The sequence below is a fragment of the Trachurus japonicus genome, chromosome 6 (assembly GCF_045865225.1).
Source record: "Trachurus japonicus isolate A0001 chromosome 6, Traja_1.0".
In the NCBI taxonomy this organism is placed as follows: Eukaryota; Metazoa; Chordata; class Actinopteri; order Carangiformes; family Carangidae; genus Trachurus; species Trachurus japonicus.
This window is the reverse complement of record NC_140912.1, coordinates 36,659,611-36,673,573: the sequence shown is the minus strand read 5'-3', so window position 1 is coordinate 36,673,573 and position 13,963 is coordinate 36,659,611. Positions and strand designations below refer to the sequence as shown.

General features: G+C 43.6%; 1 protein-coding gene across 1 annotated transcript; it reads right to left on the bottom strand.

Annotated features, from left to right (window-relative positions):
* Positions 1-264: 264 nt before the first annotated feature.
* Positions 265-13,679, bottom strand: fem1b (fem-1 homolog b). Its single transcript, XM_085780298.1, has 5 exons — positions 13,429-13,679; positions 8,475-8,838; positions 5,746-6,360; positions 4,457-4,768; positions 265-641 (listed from the first exon to the last, which is right to left on the bottom strand). The coding sequence occupies exons 1-5, from the start codon at positions 13,674-13,676 to the stop codon at positions 297-299; spliced, it is 1,884 nt and encodes a 627-aa protein (XP_085636424.1). The 5' UTR covers positions 13,677-13,679; the 3' UTR covers positions 265-296.
* Positions 13,680-13,963: the final 284 nt, after the last annotated feature.

The following is a 13,963-nucleotide window of genomic DNA, read 5'->3' as shown; positions in this document are numbered from 1 at the left end:
GCTATGACTATAGGGATTATGGCAATGGACCAATTTGACTAAATGTTGAACTATCCCTTTAAAAAAAAAAAAAAAAAAGGAAAAAAAAGAGCAAACCCACTTCTTTCTTTCTTTGTTTTTTTTAACTTTTATAAAATCCTCTAACGCGCGTCCTCGTCCTCGTCCTCAGCACCGTTTGTGTGTTTTTTTGTGTGTTTCTTAGTTTCTTTGTCGTCTGTTAGAAAAACGATAACAAAGTAGTTTTTTTGTTTTTTTGTCTTTGTCTTATTTTAAAAAGCAAAGCGCTCATCCTCAGCTCAGTGGAACTCGACGAACTCCTCGAGCGTCTTGGGGATCTGGTTGCGGTAGGTGATGTGGTGGCGGCGGACGGCGCGCGCGGCCAGACACTTGAGGCTCATCTTCATCTGCGTCTTGAGCAGGATCTCCGACACGCCGGTGGTGCTCTTGTCCAGCGGCGTCTTCTTCTGCTTGTTGGTCCGGTCCGTGTGCGCGCCCGCCTCCACCAGGCTGATGATGATGGCGTGCAGCGTCAGGAAGTCGCTGATCGGCCGGTTGTACTGCACGATCACGTGCAGCGGCGTGTTGCCCTCGTGGTCGATGGCGTTCACCGGCGCGCCGCAGTCCAGCAGCAGCTTCGTCACCTGACACGTAGAGACGCCATGATTAGAGATTTACATGGTACCAGTTACGATTATCACCATTATTATGCATTAATTAATTTCAAATATAGTCAAAATATAAATTACATTAGGCCAACTAATAATATACAAAATATTTTAAGAATCTATTAACTCATTGAGTGCCAGACCTTTTATAAAATGGTCAGTGCCTGGTGCCAGCGTTTTGGGGCATTTTGAGTAATATTTCTAGACCCAGAGAATATTTTGTACTATGACTCTGAAAACACCAAACAGCTCAAAGGAAAGAGGAGACTCTCTATTTAACTAGGGAAAAACTCATTTGTTTGTACCTTGTTCCATTCCTGATTTATCTTAAGTTGAATAGAGCCTGGTTGCACCAAAAAGACCACTTTTTTTCTAGAAAGCTGAGAAAAATGCATTTTTGTGAAAGAGAGTCTCTCAAGAAAAACTGATTCATCCGTTTTCATTTTGGCTTCAAAAACATGTAAGACCTCTGAAAATTTCATTTCACATGTTTTTTCATTGACCCCTCCACCCCCAAAAAACAAAAACAAAAAAACAACAACAACTAAAATACAACAAGTACGAGCAGTTGCTGCCCCCTCACCCTCTCCTAAAGTGCATTTGACGTATATAAACGTCATTGGCACTCAAGCGTTGGATTTTGATTGACGTCCATAGATACAATGGCACTCAATGAGCTAATACAGGACCAATTATTAATCCCCCAGGGGAAATGTTATTTCAGTGATTATTTGTCATCTATACCACTGGTTCTCAAACATTTTTACATCAAGGAGCCTAAATTCACACAAATTAGACCAAAATTTTGAAGCAAACACCAAAGATACACAAACATCTGTTCCGAGACTGAAGATTACAGTCGATGTAGTACGTTCAAAATAGGGCCAACGTAAATTTTTGGAGATATTGTAGAGAAATTTCTGGAAAAAAGTGGTACAATACCTCCAAAAATATTAAAGGTCATAGCTACAACTTTTTCATCAAAAGGATACATTTAAAAAAAAATAATGCATCCACAGAATGTCTAGAGGGGTGCAGAATAAAAGTATTAATTTTACTGAATTTTTTTTTAATAGTATATAAATAATTGTTTAATACATTTTGGCGGGTCCGAAATATATAAATATTTACATCTGGTTACGTTGGCAACGTCGGCATGGAATGATCTCTGTGGCAACAGCATTAGAACGATGATGTCATGTGTAACTGCTGCCATAGATATTCATAGGTTGCAGTGACGTCACGTCGAAGGGACCGCCGCCATATTTGTGTCCGAAATGACAGGGTTTCATACATCCTGTCTGGGTTTATATCTCTATAACAACAGACTAACTCTATATTATCCCACTTATTACACAGTTTATGAATTAATTAATTAATTTGAGACGTAATGTTGATCAAAGTCCTTAGTCCGGTCACTTCTCCGCTGTTTGCTCCTCACCCTCCTCTCAGTCGACTCGTGTGTAGTTGTTTTTTGATAATCAATCAGTAGATTGATGAATTATCATGTAAATGATACGATGTGCGCATTTATGTCGTCCTGTCTGTCATAAGAGACTACGGTTTGGGACACGTTTGTGTCAGGGACTCGCGGTGGCACAGACACAGCTGGTCAGTGGTCACAGCTGTGGCTGCGCTGGCCCGTCCGCTCTGTCCGCTCTGATCGCAGGTTTGGTTTCCAGCAGCGGTGAGGGAGGCAGAGAGCCTCCACTCTCCCTCTAACGAGCTACAAGTCATTTTTCTAACATCACAATTAGTCTGAAGCTGGTCAAAATGAAACACAAGGTAAAAATCCTTGATAGTTCTTCTGCTCTGCTCCGCTGATCAGAGCGGCGTCCCTAGCAACGGCCCGTTTTACTTAGCAACGGTCTGTTATACAGAAATAAAAGACCCTAAATGCAGAATCAGTGAGTAATTAATAAGAAAGTAATCAAAATGCAGAATTCAATATATCCATGTTATTAAAAAAAAAGTGAATCCCCTCTTTTTTGTGAGACTTGTCACAGCCCACGCTGCCACTGATAGACTGCCTGCAGTCAACTATTTATTACGTCTATAACTTTACGTCTTTTGGGATGGAATAAAACTGCAGTCCGGGGTTTTTTTGGCGACTGCTATCACAGTCAACAGCACAATATAATCCTGGCATCTTTCAAATAACGTCAATTTTCGGTCTCTTGCTGATTTCCTCCTACTACTCCACTTGTTCTGGTAACGTGACGCTGTGATCTGTGTCCAGATCGCCCTGATTCGGACACAAATATGGCGGCGCAGAAACACAGTGACGTCATGTGAATCTAATGAATATACACGTAGATGCCTCTGACGCTGCTGCCCATTGGAACGGATCGTCGTCGCCGCCGCCATCTTGAGGGGGAGGTGAATGGGTTTTGTTATGTTTTGTTTTACCTCGTACTGCCGTTCGTGACATGCATGACGTCATCTATGGTTTTTACCATAGGAACTCCCCCTCAAGATGGCGGCCGCGACGACATTCCTGACAAGCCCGAATGCGGCATCTACGTGTATATATCTATGTAACTGCTGCAACTGGAAACCAGTAAAACTGAAGGTTGGAGCGAGAGCAGCAACACCTACTGGCCAGGAGGAATTAAACTTGGAGCTATCACCTTTAAAACATTTCTATAAAAAAGTGGTCAAAATTCTCTCTCTCTCAAGAAAAGTTTTTTTTTTTTTTAAGATAGGTTTACATTTTTCTACGAAAAGGAGAGGGACCTGTGTGCAGGGACATGGGCGCCGCCATTAGCCCAGCTGATCCATACCGGAAGTCACGACCGGAAGTTGCTCTTCTTCGTCTCTCTCTGGCCTGTCTAGCCTCTACCTGCTCTTTTTACTAAACTTAACCAACTCCTTTCTTCATTGCCTAACCCTAACCAAAGCACCCACCAACGACATTTCATTTATTTTTTCTCTCTCTCTCTCCTGGTCTGCTGTCAGCAGGAGTGGCTCTAGCCGCTAGCCGTTAGCCGCTAGCCGTTCGGCGCTAGCCGTTAGCCGTTCGGCACTAGCTGTTAGCTGTTAGCAGCGTTTTTTAAATAACTCAATAACTTAATAAACGATCCATGCAAAAAAATATTTTATAGCTCAATCATGTTGTAACTAAGATATCCGCTGGAAAACAATATTTTATTATGGACCATTGAGTTACTGAGTTATTTTTTTTATCTACATAGAAATGATACACATGAAGAAGAGCAACTTCCGGTCGTGACTTCCGGTATGGATCTGGGCTAATGGCGGCGCCCATGTCCCTGCATACGGGTACTCTCGAGAAAAAGTGGTAAAAGTGAAAAAAAAATTCTAGAATGGTGGTAAAAAATTCTAGAAAAGAACTAGAAAAAAGTGGTAAAACTTTTCAAAAAAATATTTTTTTTAATCTAGAAATAGTGGTAAAATTTCAAAAAAAAAGTTTTTTTTTTTTTTTTAATAGAATAGTGGTAAAAAATTTCTAGAAAAAAAGTGGTAAAATTTTTCAAAAAAAAGATTTTTTTCTTAATCTAGAAAAAGTGGTAAAATTTCTGAATAAAATAGAAAAATGGTAAAAATTTCTCAAAAAAAACCCCCAAACAAAACGGTATTGAGAAATATTTACATTTAATTAGTTGTGGCGTCTAACACCATCATTATTAGCTCAGACGGGTAACCGTGGCGATCCTACCTGCGCGTTGGGGAAGCTGCAGACTGTTATTAATAGTTCAGACCGGTAACCGTGGCGATCCTACCTGCAGACTGTTATTAATAGCTCAGAGCGGTAACCGTGGCGACCCTACCTGCGCGTTGGGGAAGCTGCAGACGTCGTTGGTGTGGAAGTCGTCGACCGGCGTGGCCGAGCTGATGGCGAGGTGCAGCAGCGACGAGCCCTCGCGGGAGCGCGGGTCCAGCTGGATCAGGTCGTAGATGTGCTTGTTGATGCGCGCGCGCTCCTCGTCGCCGCACGACGTCTTGGTGGAGATGCAGGCCAGGTACAGGAAGGTGAACACGTTGGACTCGTAGTTGTCCAGCGCCTGGGGAAGCTCCGCCTCCGCCGCCGCCTCCACGCGCGCCATGCTGCGCCGGATCTCCAGCACGCTGCAGCTCAGCACCTGACAGGGAGGGTTAACGTACCAGAGGTGGAAAGTTAGACTATCGTACACCTTTTATAACCAAAGTAGCAAGCCTATTGATGCACTATGGACAAATATGCTGATGCACCATCGGCTTCGTAACGTCAGTACGGAATGGATTTACGGCACCACAGCAGCAGCAGCCGACGCTGTGTGTGTGTGTCTGTGTGTGGCAGCGGTGCAGCGTTGACACACACAGACACACAGACATCTACAGGAACTGCATGTTGTTCACGCCGTAGGTGAGCCAACATATGATACGTGTTATAGAATAAAGGACACGAGCAGCTCCGCGTTTTCACAGTGGGACTTTTCTCCTCCACTTTATGACCGTCGGATCATAACACATGACGCCCGAACTCCGGAGATAGGCGACCGGACCGGGCCGGACTCGTCTTATGAACTTTTTTTTTTCTTTTTTTCTTCGTCTCATGAACATTCTCCGTCACTTTATTTACCGTGGGCTCCGTTTCTACACATTTCCTGGAGAAGAGGGAGGGAGGGAGGTTTAGCTGCTGCAGACTTGACTTGAGACAGTTTGAAGTTTACTTTTACTTTTTTTTTTTTACCATTAATATTATTTTTGCACTTAAAGAAACAATGCCTTAATTATAAATTAATTCATTAATGCAATTTGCAGTGATGGAATGTTTCAGTTCAAGTTCACTTTCCCTCAATTCCTTTCTAATTTCAAAATTGCCCTTTTGAGACTTGGGACAGTTTTATTTACTGTTCAAGTTCAAACTGTCAAATTTACAAGTCTGCACTTAAAAGCTGTTGTTTATGGTGAAAAGAAAAAAATAAAGAACATTGTATTATGTAATAGAGTTGAGCCATTTTCATTTTTTAGGAGGAGATTGAGAATCAAATCGAATCGTGATTAATCGATGGAATTAATCGAGGAATCGAAATCGAATCGATTCAGGAAATTGGCTACAATACTCAGCCCCACTGACCTGCTCGACGGCGGGCGCGGTCACCGCCTCCTTCAGGTGAACCATCTGGGAGAAGACCTGTGCGAAGCGCAGCAGGTCCTTGTGCGTGTTGCGGTTTCCCTTCTGGCGCAGCCGCAGCGCGTGCAGCCACAGCTTGATGCAGCGGTCGAACTCCATGTTGTCGGCGTACACGGCGCCGCGGTAGATGATGGGGTGCGACACGTCGATGTTGTCGGCGCCCAGGATGCGCTCGCGGATCATCAGCCCCTCCATGTGCAGCGCGTCGCGGTCGGCGCGGATCGCCTCCAGCTCGCGCGGCGTCCTGCACTCGCCGCGGCCGCCGTACGCCTCCACGGGCGGCGGCAGCTCCTTGGCGATGACGTCTCCGGGGCGACGGTGGCGCTCCGTCATGGCGGCGTGCAGGTAGTGGTAGGTCCTCTGGATGTCGTAGTTCTCGCGGTCGTTGGCGAACGACGCCCCCAGCAGCTCCAGCGCCTCCACGCGGCTCGACGCGTCGCAGTCGGCGTGCGCCAGCAGCAGCTCCACCACGTCGGCCTTGCAGCTCTCCGCCGCCACCTTCAGCGGCGTCATGCTGTGGCCGTTCATCACCATGGCAGCCTGGCAGCGCACCAGCTCCTGCACCGGCAACACAACACAACACGACACGACAACACACGGCATCGTTAGAGATTCACTCGGTGCCAGTTACATCATCACCATTACTGTGCATTCATTCATTTCAGATATAGTCAAAATATACAGCTCTGGAAAAAATTAAAGGGATACTTCAACATTTTGGCAAATTGGCCCATTGCCATAATCCCTATTCGTTAGATGAGATAATAACACAACGTTACCAGACAGAGTTGTTTTAGAGGGAAATACAGAGACTGTTGATGAAAAACTGTCCCTGAAGGCAACGTGCATCAGCGGTTTTGCATGAATTTCCCTCTAAAACAACTCTGTGTGGTAACGTTGTGTTATTATCTCATAGCGTGGTGAATGTGCAGCTCACAACTTGTCCACCAGAGCGTTGTGGAGTTGTTGGATTGTGTATTTGATGAGTTTGATGAGGGAAACCAAGAAATTCACTTAGCCTCCGTAGCGTAGCTCTGAGCAGCTCACGGCTCTGCTCCGCCGTTCTAAAAATAGCTTGCACCGACAATTAAAGGTAACGAACCTACTGCTATATATATATATATATATATATACACTAAATATTTTAAGTATCTATTATTCATATACAACCAATTATTAATCCACCAGGGGAAGTGTTTTAAATATTCAAATCATTAATTGTCACCTATACCAAATGTTTAAGTTTATTTTTAAATTGTTTGTCTGTTTGTTTTTTTTATCACAAATTAGACGCTAACATTTCAATTCCTATACCAATTGTATGTTACGTTAGGTAAATGGACCAGTATTTCTTACATTTACCTTAAAGGACAATTCCAGGCGAATTCAACTGGGGGCTGTATGTTCCTATCATTTTAGGTCTAACAGAAGGAATCTGAAGATTTTCAGTTTAATGTCTCCTGTTTTGCGGTAGTTGTGTCTGTCCCCGCATCGCCACGGCAACGATGAATGAATGGGAGCGAATTGAAGTTCTGCTGCTTAGGCTGTTTCCATCCCTCAAAGCCACAGACAGCGTCAGATGGAGACTCAAACATGCACCCAGAAGTTTATTTACTTCAACAAGCCGACATGTTTGTAAAAGTCGATCTAATTCAAAGTCTCCTGGAGTCTCGCGCGAGACCCAGTTGCCGTGCTCGGTGTGTTCAGGTGCAGTGGGAAAAGCTACCGTTTGTGTCATAAACACAGGAATATCAACTCTGGACTTGCTTGAAGTAAAAAAACTTCTCGGCGCATGTTTGAGTCTCCATCTGACGATGTCTGTGGAAAAAAATGTACACTTGAAGCAAGTAAAGAGTTGATATTCCTGTGTTTCTGACACAAACGGTAGCTTTTCCCACTGCTCCTGAACACACCGAGCACGGCAACTGGGTCTCGCGCGAGACTCCAGGAGACTTTGAATTAGATCGACTTTTACAAACATGTCGGCTTGTTGAAGTAAATAAACTTCTGGGTGCATGTTTGAGTCTCCATCTGACGCTGTCTGTGACTTTGAGGGATGGAAACAGCCTAAGCAGCAGAACTTCAATTCGCTCCCATTCATTCATCGTTGCCGTGGCGATGCGGGGACAGACACAACTACCGCAAAACAGGAGACATTAAACTGAAAATCTTCAGATTCATTCTGTTAGACCTAAAATGATATGAAAATACACCCCTGAGTTGAATTCGCCTGGAATTGTCCTTTAACTTTTGTGCACATCTGCCTCTGTGTTTCCAACATAATCTTTTTTGGAAAGTCACGGTATTTAAGAATCTTTACGATTAATTAATTGTGGCGTTTAATACCGCAATTCACTTTATGCACAGCTACACTACTTCCTGAAATAAGCCAGCTCGTTTAATTCCTGACTTACATTATTGGACCAACTGAGTAATCCAGGTGTGTCTGAGTAGTCACAGTGGTCAGACACACCTGGATTAATCAGTTGGTCCAATAATGTAAGTCAGGAATTAAACGAGCTGGCTTATTTCAGGAAGTAGTGTAGCTGTGCATAAAGTGAATTAATCGTGAAAACAAGTAATCGTGGCATCCCTACTGACGTAGCTCCTCTATTTTGGTTTGAAAACGGTGAATTTGTCAGAGAGGTGAGTGATTTGAGTGATTTTCTTACCTGTACGATCTCCAGGTGCCCGGCCTCGGCGGCGAAGTGCAGCGCGGTGGCGCCGCAGTGCGCCTTGGCGTTGGGGTCGGCGCCGCGCTGCAGCAGGAACTTGACCACGTCGGCGTGGCCCTTGTAGGCGGCGATCATCAGACAGGTGTTGTTGTACTTGTTGGTGATGGCGATGTCGGCCTCGTGCTCCACCAGGTAGCGCACGATGTCCAGCCGCCCGTCGAAGCACGCCGCCCGCAGCGGCGTGGAGTTGGTCACCGTGGTGTGGTTCACGTTGGCACGGTGACCCACCAGCTGCCGCACCACCTCGAAGTGCCCCGCCCCCGACGCGCACCACAGCGCCGTCGCCCCGTCGATCACGTAGCTGAAGGACACCGACAGGAAGTCAAACAGGAAGTTAAACACCTTAAACAAAGTCTCATTTTCTTCTTAACTTCAGTCTTAAGGAGAAAAAGAGATGAAGTCATATTCTACAAAAAAGTTCTTAAGTATTTTCTCAACTTTCTTAAGTTTCTTCTTAACCCTCCTGTTGTCCACCTGGGTCAAGGAAGGAAGAAGGACAAAGGGAAAGAAGGAAGGAAGGAAGGAAGGAAGGAAGGAAGGAAGGAAGGAAGGAAGGAAGGACAAAGGGAAAGAAGGAAGGAAGGAAGGACAAAGGGAAAGAAGGAAGGAAGGAAAGAAGGAAGGAAGGAAGGAAGGAAGGACAAAGGGAAAGAAGGAAGGAAGGAAGGAAGGACAAAGGGAAAGAAGGAAGGAAGGAAAGAAGGAAGGAAGGAAGGACAAAGGGAAAGAAGGAAGGAAGGAAGGAAGGAAGGACAAAGGGAAAGAAGGAAGGAAAGAAGGACAAAGGCAAAGAAGGAAGGAAGGAAGGATGAAGGGAAAGAAGGAAGGAAGGAAGGAAGGAAACAAGGAAGGGAAAAAGGAAGGAAAGATAGATGGAGGGAGGGAACAGATTGGGTCAAAAAAGGAAGGAAGAAGGAAGGAAGAAGGGAAGGACAGAAAGACAGAAAGAGGAAGGAAGAAGAAGTAAGGACGAAGGGAAGGAAGGAAGGGAGGGAAGGAAGGAAGGAAGGAAGGAAGGAAGGGAAGGAAGGGAACAAATTGGGTCAATTTTACCCAGAAAAACAAGAGGGATAAGAAAAAAAATTAAGAATAAAGGGTATTCTTGAAATCAAAATTCTCAAATTTGTTCTTTACTTTTTTCTTAAGGCAACCTTGACTTGTCTTAAAATGGTGCGTGCAATGCAATGCAGTGACGTATTTTAAGAAGTTCTTATACGAAAAATAAGAAATTCGTAAGAAATGACTGTTCTTAAGAAAATATTGAGGAATTGCACTTAAAGGGACAACGAGGAGTTTCTATTTGGTTATAAAAAAGTCTGATATTAATGTGGATGAATCTCCGCTACCCACACATTTTAGATAAATCTATGGTTTTGTCTCTATGGTTATTTTGTTATTATTAGTGGTGGTGGAAATGCTGGGCGAGCCGACCAGCGTTTCTTTACTTTCGGTTTCGTGGCGAGTCATGAGAATAACGCTGCAGAATCTCCGTTTATGGTGGGAACTACGACGGTATGTGATCGTCTTCCAACCTCTGACTTTAATTCTTGATGAATGAAAACATGAGTCTGTCTTGCACCGGTCAAAGAATTTCACCGTGCGGAGGCTCATAAATGTAGTGAGGAAACACTTCACTTTAACAAAACTCCTCCTTGTCCCTTTAAGAATAAATGGTATTCTTGAAATCAAAGTTCTCAAATTTAACTTTACAACATAACCTTGACCTAACTTAAAATTCCTACGGTGAATAGGTATAAGCCTCTAAAATCACCTTTTTCAACTAATTTCAGACAAGTTTAGACTAGTAGGTCATAGTAAGTAAATATATTTATTAATTAATTAGACAAAGAGCCTAAACTCCAGACTCTGCCTTTAAGACGCAAACTGTGCTGTTTGTTGGTGCGTGCAATGCAATGCAGTGACGTATTTTAAGAAGTTCTTAAGGAGGAAAAATAAGAAATTTGTAAGAAATTACTGTTCTTAAGAAAATATTGAGGAATTGCACGTAAGAACTTTCTTATGAACTTCTTCATTTTAGATCTTAAGACATTTATTAAGATCTTTCTTAAGAACATATTGGTGAATCTGGCACCTGGACGTTTCCTTCAGGACGATTCTGCGTCGTAAACGTCCAACTGAACTTTTATCGTCATGAACTCTTTTATTTTTCTTTCTCTCTTTAAACTCTTTTATTTATTTTTTAACATTTTTCTGGAGTTTTTTTGTGCTTTTATTTTGAAAGGACAGCATAGAGAGACAGGAAGTGGACCGTTTCATATCATCTTCTTGATCTTTGCTCCGATAAACTCGTCTTTTAATTTCATCAGTGATTCAAACTTATCTATTATCTCATTGTTTTGATTTGTTGAATTAACTTTATTGATCGTCGTCACAACAGGACGAGCTGTTAATCAAACAGAATAAACAACAGGAGTCTATTGTTCCTACTGTTTAAGTCTCTAACTGTTTTATTTACCCCCCCCCTCCACAGGTGACATGTAAATGACTTTGAGGCTCGGTCTCATTTCCATCTCCATTGACACTGAAGGTGAAACTGATCGTATCAGGAACAGAAACAGTTTCTGTCGTTACAGGTTCAAACACCTCAGAGTCTCTGACTGTCTGAACCTAAAAGGATCAATTCTAATCTAAATATAAAGAAGAATATATCATTCCTTAGGGGTCAGGTTGACTGTTCCTGTTTAACGTAACTTTCTGTAAAGAAGCTCAACATTAACTGTTATGTAACCAAACATACATGACATAAACTAACAATCAAAAGTTTGGACAAAGCTTCTCATTCAATGGTCTTTCTTTCTTTTTAAATCACTTTCTACAATGTAGATTCAAATGTGGAGTGTTGTCTACTTTGAAAAAATCTAATATATAAAACATATCCTGCTTTGTTTAACACTTCATACCAGTTCCTTCATAGTTTTGATGTCGTCAGTTTGAATCTACAAATGTAGAAAGTGATAAAAATAAAGTAAAACCATTGAATGAATTGAATTGAATGTTCAAACATTTGACTGGTGGTGTAAATACTTGTGATGTGTGATATTCAAAAATCCCAATAAAGTTTTAATCGTTAAAAAAAAGGCAAATCAAGAGTGTAAATATTAAATCTCTCCATCAATAATTAATGGCCTGTAGATATCAGCTCTGTATTGATAATCAGTATTGGCAGGTTTCAGTTATAACTTGTTTTTTTCAGATTCACATTATTGATCCTGGAGGAAATCTATTTAATTTCCTGTCACGTGACAATAACAATGTGAAGCTGATTTGTTAAAAGGAAAACTATTAAATGAGGTTGAAGCTGCAGATTCATTAAAATGCCCGGTCATTGAGCCATTGATTAACAGGTTTTATATTTACACTGTTAAATATAAAACCTGTTAATCAATAATTATGGCCTGTAGATATCAGCTCTGTATGTGTTGATGATCAGTATCGACAGGTTTTAGTTTGACATCTGACATCACTGTTGTTCTAGGCATTTCTTTAAAAACTGAATCTGTTTAACCCTCCTGGGTCAAGGAAGGAAGGGAAGGAAGGAAGGAAGGAAGGAAGGAAGGGAAGGAAGGAAGGAAGGAAGGGGAAAAGGAACATGGAGGGAGGGAACAGATCAGGTCAATTGGGTCAAAAAGGAAGAATGAAGTAAGGACGAAGGAAGGAAGGAAGGAAGGAAGGAAGGAAAGAAAGATGGAGGGAGGGAACAGATTAGGTCAAGGAAGGAAGGAAGGAAAGAAGGAAGGAAGCGGAAAGGGATTGTAGAAAGAAGGAAGGAAGAAAGGATGGAAAGAGGGAAGGCTGGAGGAAGGGAACAGATTGGGTCAAAAAGGAAGGAAGAAGTGAGGAAGGAAGGGAGGAAGGGGAAAAGGATTGTGGAAAGAAGGAAGGGAAAAGGAAAGAAAGAAAGATGGAGGGAGGGAACAGATCGGGTCAATTGGGTCAAAAACGAAGGAAGAAGTAAGGAAGGAAGTAAGGAAGGAAGGAAGGAAGGAAGGAAGGAAGGAAGGAAGGAAGGAAGGAAGGAAGGAAAAGGGAAGGGAAAAAGCAAGGAAGGAAAGAAAGATGGAGGGAGGGAACAAATTAGGCCAAGAAAGGAAGCAGAAGGATGGACGAAGGGAAAAAAAGGAGGAAGGAAAGAAGGAAAGAAAGGATGGAGGGAGGGAACAGATTGGTTCACGGAAATAAAGAAAGGAGGAAGGAAGGAAGGAAGGAAGGAAGGAAGGAAAGAGGGAAGGAAGGAGGAAGGGAACAGATTGGTTCAAGGAAGGAAGGAAGGAAAGAGGGAAGGATGGAGAAAGGGAACAGATTGGTTCAAGGAAGGAAGGAAAGAGGGAAGGATGGAGGAAGGAAGGAAGGAAAGAGGGAAGGATGGAAGAAGGGAACAGATTGGTCCAAGGAAGGAAGGAAGGAAGGAAGGAAAGAGGGAAGGATGGAGGAAGGAAGGAAGGAAAGAGGGAAGGAAGGGAACAGATTGGTTCAAGGAAGGAAAGAAGGAAGGAAAGAGGGAAGGATGGAGGAAGGGAAGGAAAGAAGGAAGGAAAGAGGGAAGGATGGAGGAAGGGAAGGAAAGAAGGAAGGAAAGAGGGAAGGACGGAGGAAGGAAGGAAAGAAGGAAGGAAAGAGGGAAGGATGGAGGAAGGGAAAGAAAGGAGGAAGGGAGAAAGGAAGGAAAGAGGGAAGGATGGAGGAAGGAAGGAAGGATGGAGGAAGGGAAAGAAAGGAGGAAGGGAGAAAGGAAGGAAAGAGGGAAGGATGGAGGAAGGAAGGAAGGATGGATGAAGGGAAAGAAAGGAGGAAGGGAGAAAGGAAGGAAAGAGGGAAGGATGGAGGAAGGAAGGAAAGAGGGAAGGATGGAGGAAGTGAAGCGGTGTCTCACCCGTCGAAGCGCACCGTGCCGGTCTGCTCCGTGTCGACCCGGTAGTGGTCCAGCAGCAGCCGCACCACCTTGTCGTGTCCGTTGCGCGCGGCGATGATGAGCGGCGTGGAGCGTTGCCCCGACAACTGGGTGACGTAGCTCAGCAGGAAGCGCGTCTCCGCCTCCGAGTGGTTGAGCAGCAGCGCCGCCAGCGTCAGGACTCGACCCTCGCTCGCCGCTTTGTACACGTAGCCGGCCAGAGACTCCATCTGGACCCCCCGCACCTGCTGGTCAACATGTCAACATGTTAATATCCTCATAGTCGTCTTAGTCGTCTTGTTGGCTGTGTTCCAGACCGCGTACTATCCACCACTTTATTTTCCCATGATCCACTGCGTCACACCACAACGGAAGTCGGTTTTAGTAGCTTTCTAGCGAGCGGCTAACTGGTAGCGTTAGCCACCGGTGCGAGGCACGGCAAGGCATCTTTATTTATATAGCAGCGCATTTCATACCAAGGCAACTCAATGTGCTTTACATAAAGACAAAACATTTT

What these genes read in the sequence shown, in the direction of transcription:
- fem1b (XM_085780298.1), bottom strand. Translation starts at nt 13,676, where the DNA reads ATGGAGTCTCTGGCCGGCTACGTGTACAAAGCGGCGAGCGAGGGTCGA. An exon ending in GGCACGGTGCGCTTCGACGG is followed by an intron (nt 8,839 to 13,428) that starts GTGAGACACCGC and finishes GGTGTCCTTCAG; the next exon opens with CTACGTGATCGACGGGGCGA. An exon ending in CCGCGCCCGCCGTCGAGCAG is followed by an intron (nt 4,769 to 5,745) that starts GTCAGTGGGGCT and finishes CCTCCCTGTCAG; the next exon opens with GTGCTGAGCTGCAGCGTGCT.